We start from the raw sequence: 12,640 nt of genomic DNA, 5'->3' as shown, positions 1-12,640 counted from the left end.
TGGTCATTTTTGTAATGACAAAAAGTTCAATTAATTATTAAAACACAAAATTAGATGAATAGTTTTGTCAAAAAACAAATATCACATACCATGGGATATGACAGAATTTCAAAAGTTTAAGAAATCAAATTAATGTGAGGAAATATAATAATTTGTCTCAAGAGTTTTAATGAAAATCAGTAAAAGTTTATCTCTCTTACTTAAAACCAAGAAAATAAATGTAAAAAAGAGAATAGAAATGTGAACAGGTTCAACATAATAAGCAAATAAATTCCATAATTTGTGATGAAAAACAAATCTGAGTCACTAACAGTGTTGAAGTTTTTGGAATACACCTTGTCCTCAAGAGAAGTACTGCACATTGAGGATGTGTTACCATCCTTTTGTTGAAGGGCTATAGTCTAATGCTGATTGCATCATGAACTGGCACAGAACATAATTATTAGGTATAGGGGTGGGAATTTCATTCATATGCTTGGCAGTGGTTCTGTGGAATGGTGGAGTAGCATTTCTGAATATCTGAATCCCAATGTTTATTATTTTGACAAAGCACACATTTTTATATTTTTATTCTTCTACACATTTCATTATACTATTTTCTTCCATAAGTATTCACACAGTTCAAAAGCAACCTTCCTCAACAACCCTTAGTTTTCTGTGATCTACCTATGATGTATGATTCTGTAATGCATGAATGTGTACAACAGGAAGAGTCCTATGTTAAATACATTCAAATTTATGAAAGTTGATTAAAATACTGAATTACGTAATAAATAACACAAAAAATAACTTCATTTCATGAGAAAGAAAAGTTTACAAGCTACAAATGTTTTAGATATTTTATAAACAAGAAGATAATTTTGGCTCATCACTATTTACTAGTAAAAGAATTCAAATTTCAGCGAAAAACATGTTTCATAATAAACTTTCTTCATGCCTACAAAAGGCTTTAGCAAGTCATTATAATAGTAACCATTTATTATGCTACCAGCTGGTCACCTATGTCCAAGATAAAAACTTTAACATAAAGAGGAGAGGTTTTAATTTATATACAAATTAAATATGTAAATGATCACATTCTAAATTAAGGTTTCACTGATAAAAATATAGTCTGTATTTGAATTTAAGGCAAAGTGTTCCAATAGACTGAAAAGTTAATTTGCTTTAACAATAAACATCTCCTTAGTTAAAGAAATTGAATTTTTGGTTCATTATGCTAACTACATATAAAGTTTATCAGTTGTTCAAAAGTCAGCTACATCAATACAATTTTTGGTCATACTCCAAACAGAATAATCTAGAAGTAAATTTTACTTGAACATTTATTGCTTTATCATACTTCATTTCAACATCATTATGTTGTAATACCTGTGCATATATGTATAGCAATCAAACTAGAGAAAAATTAAAATCTAAATGGTACATCTCATTTTGATATAAATCTACTTTTGTATTAATTGAAATGGGTTTGTAAAATTTAAACAAAAACTGTATATATTTCTAAACATTAAAGATAAATGATTAAACAAAAAAAGTGTCAAGTCATTTTTATCCACACTTACAAAATCTTCACTTAAAAAGTTTACTATCTTGAAAAAATCTATATTCATTCTTTGCAAATTACCTGTGCAAAAACTTCATACTTTTTGAAAAGCCATATCACTCCAACAATGAAGAGACTAAGAAAAAATTCAAAATTTCATCACACTATAATTTTAAACAGTAAATTAATTTTCTTTTAATAAATATGTTTACAAAATACAAATAGATCACTGGTGACCAGTAACAAAGTAAACTGCACAATGTTTAGTATCAGTGCTTCTACATAAATGTTATACCATGTTTACAAAATATCTCAAAAGACAGTAATGGTTATAGCTCAATATGTTATATTTTCCTTACATCTTCTTCCAGTTATTGGAAATATTTACAGAAGCAAAAATATCTTAAAATTTAGCTTCACGGTTTATGTAGTATCCAAATAGTGTATGTTTACTTTACCGACTGAAATAATTTTTCAGGATTAAACACATGTATAATAATTTCATATCTAGTATGATAAAATATAACATTGTTTCAGGATTTATGATTCTGTTTTCATCTAAAAATGATTACTTTTATGGTTACGTATAAAAGAAAAAATATATATAGTTAACTTTACTACAGAACACTAAAATAAACTTACCATCCAATTATAGAAAGAGTTGCTGAAGTATATCGAATACCAAGGATTATTTCCTAAAAACAGAACAGTATATGTTATTTTGTTCTTTAATTGATATTGATGGTTTTACAATGTAGTTTTTAATTACTCACATTTCTTTCTATAACAATAGTTTTTCTGTGATACACTATCAGTTTCTTTTTTTTTTTGTCTTGAAAACAGTTATACATACTGTATTATATACTGTAAATATAGTTAATGCATTGTATTTTTAAACTGATTTTAATAAAGGCTACATGTAATTTCAGATAAAGTTACCACTACATCACTACTGCCTGGTGTAAGACAACTGAAACTTAAAAAAAAAAAATTGTTTATTTTAAATAACATAAAAACATTTTTGTCTTATACGATGTTCAAAATATTAAATACTTTTACAACACAGAAGTGACCATAATTTATGTTGGAAATGTTTTGAGAAATTCTATAATGAGAAACAGCTTTCACTTAAGTGTGTTAGTTTTCATGCTGGCATGTTAAAAAATACAGATTATTACTTCTTAATTAATTGAGAAAAGCTTCTTAAAATAAATAAAAAAATAAATTATATTTATGAAAACTACACAAGTGAGATTAATGTTAACATTTTCCCAATTTTAATATACATTTCTGGCAGTCACTTCTCTGGTGCCAGCTTTTTGCATGATAATCCATGGAATGGTACAGTCCAGATCAAATAATTAAGTTTGTATATCACAAGCATACTTCTAGTGGGCATTGATAAGCCCAAGGCAGATAACTGAGTGCTTTCCATTACCCCAGAGCCAAAGATGACTAAAAAATAAGAATACCATGATAATTTATGTCAGCCACCTGGTTGGATCCTGTTACATAAATAGGGAAAAAGTTGATTGGTTGGTTGGCATTTTATGGCACAATGCAACAAGGCTATCTGTGTCAAACAACCAGTAAAAAAATTAAAAGTAAAATTCATAAAAAGTAATCCAGGTAATCTTTGAATTAAAAACATAAATGGCATTAAATCAAATGTTTAAATCTAGCTTACAGCAGTAAGAGAGAAAGTAAAGAAATACAAGTTTTAAGAGACTTCCTGTAGCATAATTTTAATTATTATAAATTGCCAGGATGACTAACGGGTAAGTTAGTCACCTGAAGTTAGCATTTCCAGTTCTGGTTTCAAGTTCTTTGATGTAATGGCCATTTTATAGTTTCATACTGAACTAATTTTACTTTAATTACTAAAAAGGAATCATGTTAAAAACAATATATGATTTATGAATTAAAAACTTAAATAGCATTAAAAAACTTAGAAACATTTGTAAAGTGGACAGTGTCACCATTGCCAAAGACACTGTCCAACATCAGGGGTAAACCTTGGGACAAAACATGCCTAAAATCATGCCATTGTTGAGTTGTAAGGATAACATGACAGTAACATGTGGGCTATTGCGACCTGAGTGTCACACAGACCACACATTGGTGCATCAGTCCCAAATATAAGAAAATGAGTTAAAAACTGTAACCAATGCATATCCTAGTTAGGACAACTTCCTTTTTCTGCTCCTTATGGAAACAAGATGGCCTAAATCCAATAGAGCGTTTTATCTGAAAAATCTTGTTTTCACGTTGCTCACTCCAAGTCGACTTCCAACTGGCATGGAGCCAAGCCTTGAATACAGGATCATAGTCCATGTATGGAACAGGCACAGCAGTGATAGCACCAGAGCACAGATTTAGCTGCAGTGTCGGTGAGCTTCTTTCCGCAAATACCAACATGGCCTGGTATCCAGAAAACTAGATAGAAGTAGATGTTAAAGAAAAATGTGCCAGTCAGTTTTGAATATTGGTGAGAACTAACGAGAAGTGATTCAAAGGGTGTGATTGACCAACAGTGCCCACCTCTCCATGCATTCATCCATCACAAAACCTGTCACTTCTGTAAAAAGCAAAGTGCCAAAAAGAGACTGCATTGACAGGTTTCAGAAATGTTTCCTGTAAGGAAAGACATAAAGGATGGTAGGAAGCAATCAGTGCTTTGATGTCATCTAGATTAGAATGTAAACCTCGACAGTTCCATTGTTTCAAATTGGCCATTTTTATTTGTGTAAACAAACCAGGTGGTGAGCCCTTCTGTTTTTGACAACTTTTTTCTTTTTTTTTTCTTTATTCAAGGGAGGTCTATCGACCTCCATGGATCTTGCCCTGGGTCGATTGGGCAGGTCTCTGTTGCTGGAAGTGGATCTGGGAGTTTGCTGGAATGAATGGTGGGGAAAGGGATAGGTATTGACTCTGATTCATCAACTTTCTTAGCCATGGAGGTCAAAAGATTTTTCATAGGGTTTGAGAATAATTCTGTTGGGGGGCATGAGATCCATCTGCACTCCCATTGTAGTAATGTTACAAAGTCCAGCAGCATATGCCTGAGCTGAAGTGGTGGACAGTAACTTTCGAGTCACAGGGTAAGTAATGTTTTGAATTGTTTTCAAATGCTGTACCTCTTTTTCTTCCAACCACTTAGAGCAAGACAAAAGTATGATGGGTGAGAGTAGTTACAACTGATGCAGTGAGGGTCTGTTTCGCACTCATAGACATTATGGTCCTTGCCACCACAATGAGCACATGCCAAGGAACCATGACATGATAGCTTTGAGTAGCAGAACCACTGACATTGGAAACATCTGAGAAGGTTCTGAATATATGGCGATACCTTGCAATTAAGATAATCTGCCTTGATGGTGGCAGGTGGATGTGGTGATGTAAATGTCAAAATGAGGACATTGGTCAGCATCATAATTCCATTTTTGTGAGTGAAGATACACCTCACTGCAGAAATTCCTTGGGTGGAGAAATGAGCAAGGATCTCCAACTAGGGGATATTCTTCAAATCCCTCTCAACAATAACTCCTCATGACAAATTCAAAGTAGCATGGGGAGTAACCCCAATCACCTTCAAATGCAAGAAAAGTTCACTGTGTTTGGGAGTGGATATTTTCACCAGTATGTCGCCAGAGCAAAGCTTTTTTGAATGAATTGGGAAAGCCAGGAAGTTCCTCTTGTCCCTTCTAAATAAAAGAGGAGATATCTGCCCTAAAAGTTTATATGAAAGAGAATATAGTACAAGGAAATGAGGTACAGGTGTTACAGAAGCTGAAGATTGCTGCTCAGGATCTTCATGACATGGTCATTTACTTACGGACTGTGTTTTCACTATTTTGTTTAAATTTTTATTTGGGGTATCCATAATAAAGAAAGAATATGTTAGTGTCCACTAACCCCACCCACCACAGAGCAATATGAGGGGATGCACAACAGTGCCAAACAAGGACACTGCAGCAATGCCAGGGTTTTGTGAGTAATATACTTAAACACCACCATCAGATACAATATCCACAACACCTGTTGAGAACATCCAACACTGGTACTTGGTTGACCTTAGCCCAAATAAACCAGCTGAAGGACCCTAGGGGGGCACCCTAAGGTGGCCTATCTACAGGAATTCAAGGTCAAAGTGTTGTGTTAGGGTTGGACTCCTCAACCAACAGGACCCCCCCCCTCACAGGCTACTACATATGGCAAATGGGGGGGATTCCTGCAGAAAATGAAACAGTCCAATGATGAAAACAGTGAAAGAGGAATGTGTAGGGAGTTAGCTACATGTCCACATTGAGGATCTCATTCAAGGGCCAGCAAACATCAGAAACAAGAAAGTCAAACAAAAGATGGAGATGCAATGAAATCTGAGAGAGCCTTTGAGAATAAACAAATAAAAATACTAACTAAGAGAGCTATCAGACCCAACTAGTAAAAGTAATAGGTGAGAAGTCCTTGGACAATGTGGAGATGATAGGGAGAAGAAAACACCTTGTGGTAACTGTAAAGGCAAAATATAATGGATAAAGTCACTTGATAACCAATAATTGTGGAGACAAACAAACTATGGTCAAACTACTATGCGTAAAAGGCATACAGGAGGATCACAGTAGGATAGCTGAGAGAAAGAGAAAAGTGGATGGACCAACACTGAAAAACCAACTATTGTCATCAATAGGTGGACCAAGTGGGAGAGTGAGAGGAATAGGATTAGAAGGCTACACAACTGGGGAGTTTGGCTGTAAGTGCATTGGACCAGACAAACCCCATACATGGAGAAGGAGGGATGATACCTTTAGATGAAAGAAAGACATGCAAGGTAGAAGCAAAATAAAGAAAACATTGAAAAGAGTAAGGATGTCAGGATGCCATTTTGAGAAGTAAAGTAAAGAGAACCAGGGCTGAATCAGCCAAAGTGACACCATCCATAGGATCAGACACACAGAGATGAAAATCAAGTCGAAGGTCAAAGAATGAAAAGATGAAGAAGCAAAGAAATTAAGCAGAGAAAAGGGGATCAGGACATCAATCAAAGAAGTAAAGAAAACTAAGGCTGAATCATCCAAAGAGGCACCACCAAAAGGACCTAATAAAGAGTGTTGCCTATTAAGATGAGGATCTGAGGGAAAAGTAAAAGAGAAGACAAGGCACACAACAAAAGGTAAGGTCAGTTCTGGCTGACAGATATGTTCAAGTAAGAGATAGAATGCCAATTATAGTATTGGCTTGATCCAGCCACCAAAAAAAACATCATTGAGAAGGGATTTTCGTAAATGAAGACAATAAGCACCATAAAAGGTTCAACTAATCTTGCAAAGTTCACTGAAGTATGTGCCTGTGTGTGCACACTCAAAAGAAATTAGTGGTTCCAGAGAAGCAAGAATCCCCCAAAACCAAAAGAACCTCAAGCATAGGATGAAAATAAGAAACACAAACCATGGTGACAGCTGAACTCGAATGAGACAAGAGTGGAAGAAAATGCCCAGATTTGAAATGGATATTGTATAAGTGTAAGAGAGGACTTGGAAAGCATGACAAGACATACCAACCAACCAGACTCCTGCATAAGAATGAAGGTGGGGGAGAATCAGCAAGGAGAAGACAATCAATCATACAGAAATGAAAACATAGCCCTAGTCTGTGAAGGCCACAACCCCAGGCTTTCCAATCTCTCAATAAAATATATACCACAAGAAGCCAATACCATGCCAAAGGGAAGAGCATGCTATCGAAAGACTTAATTCTAATGGGTAATCACGATATATAGAAAGAAACCTGTGGTCACCCAAAGACCAAATGAAAGAGAAAATTTTTTGGTCTAGAGCCATGGAAGTACCAGAAACCAGTTGAGGATTCTCAATAATATTTCATGAATGAGGAAGAAATATCCTTCAGTATCAAGTAATACAATAACAATTAACATGAAACCCATTTATTTATGTTCTTTAGTCTGCTTCTTCCATAAAACATTAAATACTACATGTGTAGTATAGTTCCCTAATGAATTACAGTATCCTTTGTTATGCTTACTACATCTTGTAAAAAATATAAAACAAAATGAGTAAGATAACATAAAACCACCTAGTTCATTAGACTACTGACAAAAAGTCTCATGGCATTCACGTTTCCACAAAAAATAAAAGATAAGAAACTTAACATCATTAAGCTTAGAATTTTATGTGCTAATCATCTGTAAATGGACACAAATGTGTTAGAAAACAATCCTGAATCTAGACTATCAAATTATAATACAAGTTAATGATCCAGAAGCCCATCTAATTCCTCTTTTACCCCCCAAAAAAAAAATTCTTCATCTTAATATTTTACACTGTAAATACTAAGTACCTTATTTTGCACTCAAAACTGTAAAGTGTCATCACATTTTAAAGAAAACAAGGGAAATGAAAGTAGAAGGGGACTCTCCAATGGTGACAAGAGTCCAAACTTTGTTCAAAAACAATTTAATTCCAGTACTAAAAATAATGTTTTTTCAACAGCAAATTTCAGCATAGCCTTGCTTTTCCTTATATTTTTAACTTGTATGTACTAATTTATTAAAGGTTTCTGAATACCTGTGTAATATATGGTCTTTTTGTAGATGTATAGTAGTTGTCCTGAATTTATTCCTTGTTACAAATATATGCAGATTTCACATAACACACTATCAAGAAAAAAATCACTAAGTTGGCCTTGTTTCAAACTACTTTTGTTATTCTCAAAGTATATAATACTTCCTACTATTTGTGAAGTACAATACTTTATGCAACCTTATATAAGGATATTGTTCACAGTGTCCTCCAAGAGTTGTTTGGATGATATCTAGATTTTGGCCTTGGACTCTATATTTCTATGTATATAACAAAGTTTTGTCTACCTTATTACTAACTAATATACATTGTTTAAAACGCTTTACAAACATTGTTACAGGGTTGCTCACACCCAGAAAAAATCTTTACAAAAATCTGAGCAGTAAATATAGAATAATGGTGAATATGGTTGCATAGACTTTATAATAAAACAAAAAGTAAAAGGAAGAAAGGCAGTCCTGAGTATTACATAATGAACACAAACACTAATAAACAACAACAAAAAATTTTGATAGAGATCTTTAGCTTTATACACCACTCACAACTGATGGAACTTTGTAAACAGTTTGTTATTTAAAACAGTTACTTTACTGCAGAACAGTAACAACAGAATTAAGAAATAGATGTCATTGTAATATAAAGGTGCTGTGTTTACTTGACTAGTTTATGTTTTAAATAGGTCAATTAAATTAATATCAAATACAATAATTTCCACCTGGATGTATTAAAGAGGAATGATACAGAAAGATCAAGCAAAGGTATAGTATTAGCAACAGATATGTTTTGTGTAAAACTGGAGATGAATGATCATTCCAATTTTCAGTAGATAAAGCAACTGACAAAGCCTGTAGTTAATTTGCATTTCTAACATTTTTTTTGCTTTCATGAAAATAATACTGTTAATGTTAGACTATTAGTTGTATGCAATTTTTCTGAAGCACTACCACCTGCACAACCCAAAAGTTGTAATAGCATCTACATGGAATATGACAGCTCATGGTAAATTTATAGAAACAGATCATTAAGTTTAACATCCTGTATATAAATAAAACACTCATTAAAAAACTTTATTTTTAAAATGGTTGTAACTTTTGCACTGAATTTTGTTTAATTATTAAGATATCTCATTATGTTTCTGTTTACCATTCATTTATTATTCCTTCTACTGTTTAGTTCAATTTTAAAATTTTTTAGTTACATTACAGTGCTAACTCACCTTTTATCTAATGCTTGTTGACTGAGTTTATGTATATATTACAAAACTGACAGGTTTTCCCCAGCAGTGACAAAGATATTAATATTGTGAAAGATTATGTAATTGCAAATTACAAGATGTAACTCAATATGGCCTAACTACAAAATAAAAAGCCTTCTTTGATCTTGAAAACAAGTTAGTTTTTGATACTGAGAAGTGGTTAAATTTTGGAATATTCAGTTATTTTCTGATGAATTAGGTTTTTTTATTCTCCTGGCTCTTTTTTTTTTTTCTAATTTCTTTCATATATATATAAATTAATAACATTGAGGTTTATGTTGTATTGTTTATTATAGTTTTCACCCAGTCATGGCCAGGTACAATTTCAATAGTTATTTACACTTTCTTCAATATATGACATATGAATAACTAATAAACATTTTGGAAAGCCCCCTAGTGGTTTTCTCAGCCATTTTAATACAAGAAAAGGCTACCACATTCTTTTGAACCAAGATTTCAAGTAAGTGGGTTGTGTCTTTAATCAGCTTAAAGTTTCATATTTTTTAAGATCCCACCTGGTAATGGTATAAAAAATAACAAAATATAAAGTCTTATGAAAACAAATGTTTGAAAAGTATTTAGGAGGTTTTACAGATTATACAAATAATATTTGAGAAGTTTGGGATGATGAATTTTTATCATAACAGGAAATCACTTTGCACTCAGACTCAATGTACAAAAGGATTGTAATATTTACTAAAAGTCTACCAAATTTATAAAGATACACATGCCATATCAAAAGTTATAGTGCAAATACTTAATGTGTGCAAATGTAATGTGTAGATGAACTTGTAAATGTAATGTGTATATTATACTGAGTCTGTTGCACCATCTGTCATTAAAGAATTGTTGAGAAGGTGCACAAAAAATAGTTGTTTTTGATATTACATAAGACATATCACTGAAATTATAAAACTACTACTTTATGTTTATAGACTTATGACAAACAGGTATTTATGTTTAAATAAATTACATGCACTGGCATTCAATGTTTATTTTTTATTTTATTGGTAGCTGTGGCTACTTTATTAGAGCCTCTGCTATAAACTGATTAGAACAAGGCTCTAACAACAGGACAAAAGGTTTGAAATACAAAACAAAGAATTCAGTATACTGAATATCTATGTCCATTTTCCATCAAAACCCCCAATAAATGGACTGAAGCTCACAACAAAATAAAACTTAATGTAATAAGTGTTGATGCAATATATTTATTCCAAACTTAGAGCAATATGTTTCACAATTTTTAAAATTCAGTTATAAACCTTAGTCAAATTGTTACTGCCATGTTACTTTGTGATAAGGTAAGATGAAATACTTACTATTTTAGTATTTTAAGATACTTTATTTACATATACATGATATTTATCTGTATTTAAACAATGAAGTTGTATACACTTTAAGAGAAAATAATGCTCTGTATCAAGATTAATTTTCATATCTCATTGTTCATATGTATATGTCAGAAATAAGAAATAAATTCACAGTAATAATAAGCAAGTTTGAATACACTTATTACTGCTCACTGCCCACCTCTCAACAAATAACAATTTAAAGTTCATCACTATTTGTAATTTTTATAAGAATTGAATGCTTGATATTAAGTGCTTATATTTGACACATTTGTTCTTAAAAGTATTGACCGATGTTGCCTCTAGAATATCTATTATCATAACTATTTCATTTAATTTGTTTACTACTCTCAGTATATAAAATTTTCTTATTTTCTTATTACAGTCTTTCTTCATAGGCTTTATTCATTAGCTCAGGAACCAGTTTTGTGGTTCATCTTTGCACTCCCTCTAAAGAAACAAGACAAACTATGTACAGCATACTCCAAATGTGGTTTTACATGATTCATATAATATAAAAAATGTCTCAGCATCCAGAAACTCAAAAGGATATCCTATGATTCCATGAGCTTGGATGGCCTTTTTAGCAACTTTTATAACAGGTGAACTGTGTGAGCTAGTCAATGGAGCTTTGACTTTACCAATAGTCACAACTAATTTATATTAATTCTTGATGACGAGAAACCCACTTGAAATAAAAATGTATCTCAGAACAGCTGGTATGGGTATTAACACTTTTATTGACAAGAAAAAAACAACTTTTCGACCTTCCAAGGCCATCTTCAAGTTAAGAAAGAGAGAGTTCGCAAGTGACTGTTGCCAGACACGTCTTTGGGACAAGAGTATAAATGGGTATGGGATTGTAGTTGGCATTGCAGTTGGATGTTAGGTTATTAATTAGTGTAGGCCTAAAGGTGTTTCTTTATATTGGTTTCATTTTGGTTTGAATTATTGTATAAGTAGGGCTTCTTTAATTTTGCATTTGTTTATATTTGTTTCCCTACTTAGTATTTGGGAGTTTCCTATGGTTATGTTGTGTTCATTTGATCTGCAATGTTCTAAAACATGCGAAGGTGTTTTTGTGTTCTTTGAATCTAGTTTCCATTTTTCAGCTTGTTTCTCCAATAGAGAAGTCATGGCAGTTGTTCCATTGTATTTTATAAATTATGTTGGTGTTGTGTTTATCGGTGCATGAATCTTTGTAAAATGGACGGCAACTGCCTGTTATGGAGACAAGTGTAGAGGACTAAGTTTCAAAAGTCTTCTGCCTTTTGTCTTCAGGTCACTGTGTGTGTAGATGTTGTTGATCTTTTAGTGTCCTGATGGACTGTAGAGAGCATGTTATGATTGGTTGAATTATCACTGTTTCTGATTGGAGGAGAGATTTCCTGTAGATTCAACCAATGGCAGCCATAGGTTACTCACCTCTAATCCAGAATCTCTGTTTAGTGAAGGTTTAATGTAAATATAAAATGATTCTTTGATTTTTCTTGTCTTCCAGAATTTGTCTGAGCATGCCACATCAACTGAACACAGAATAAACAGGGAGATAACTAGAATCATTGACATGGACAAATTCTGGAAGACAAGTAGAACCACAGAATCATTTTATATTAACACTATTAAACCTTTACTAAATAGATTCCAGATTCGAAGTGAGTAACTTGTGGGACTCATTGGTTGAATCTATAGGAAACATCTCCTCCATTCAGAAACAGTAATAATGTAACCAATCATAACATGCCCTTTACAATCCACCAGAACACTATAAAAGACCAACAACACCTACACACACTGACCTGAAGACAAAAGGCAGAAGATTTTTGAAACATCATCCTCTACACTTGTCTCTCTACAACAGGTAGTTGCTGTCCATTCTACAAAGTTTCAT

General features: G+C 32.7%; 1 protein-coding gene across 6 annotated transcripts in view; it reads right to left on the bottom strand.

Annotated features, from left to right (window-relative positions):
• Nucleotides 1–12,640, bottom strand: part of LOC143239320 (cyclic AMP receptor-like protein A) — a 50,805-nt gene that overhangs the window by 31,952 nt on the left and 6,213 nt on the right. For 4 of the 6 annotated variants that reach the window (XM_076480286.1, XM_076480288.1, XM_076480287.1 and 1 more), the window contains exons 2-3: nucleotides 2,186–2,238; nucleotides 1,625–1,679 (exon numbers count right to left, since the gene is read on the bottom strand). The exons of the other annotated variants lie outside the window; for them this stretch is intronic. In XM_076480286.1, the coding sequence (XP_076336401.1) occupies nucleotides 1,625–1,679; nucleotides 2,186–2,238 (108 nt within the window). The remainder of the gene's footprint in view (nucleotides 1–1,624; nucleotides 1,680–2,185; nucleotides 2,239–12,640) is intronic. 6 annotated transcript variants of the gene reach the window in all.

This window comes from Tachypleus tridentatus, chromosome 13 (assembly GCF_004210375.1).
Source record: "Tachypleus tridentatus isolate NWPU-2018 chromosome 13, ASM421037v1, whole genome shotgun sequence".
In the NCBI taxonomy this organism is placed as follows: Eukaryota; Metazoa; Arthropoda; class Merostomata; order Xiphosura; family Limulidae; genus Tachypleus; species Tachypleus tridentatus.
This window is presented reverse-complemented; position numbering and strand designations above follow the sequence as displayed.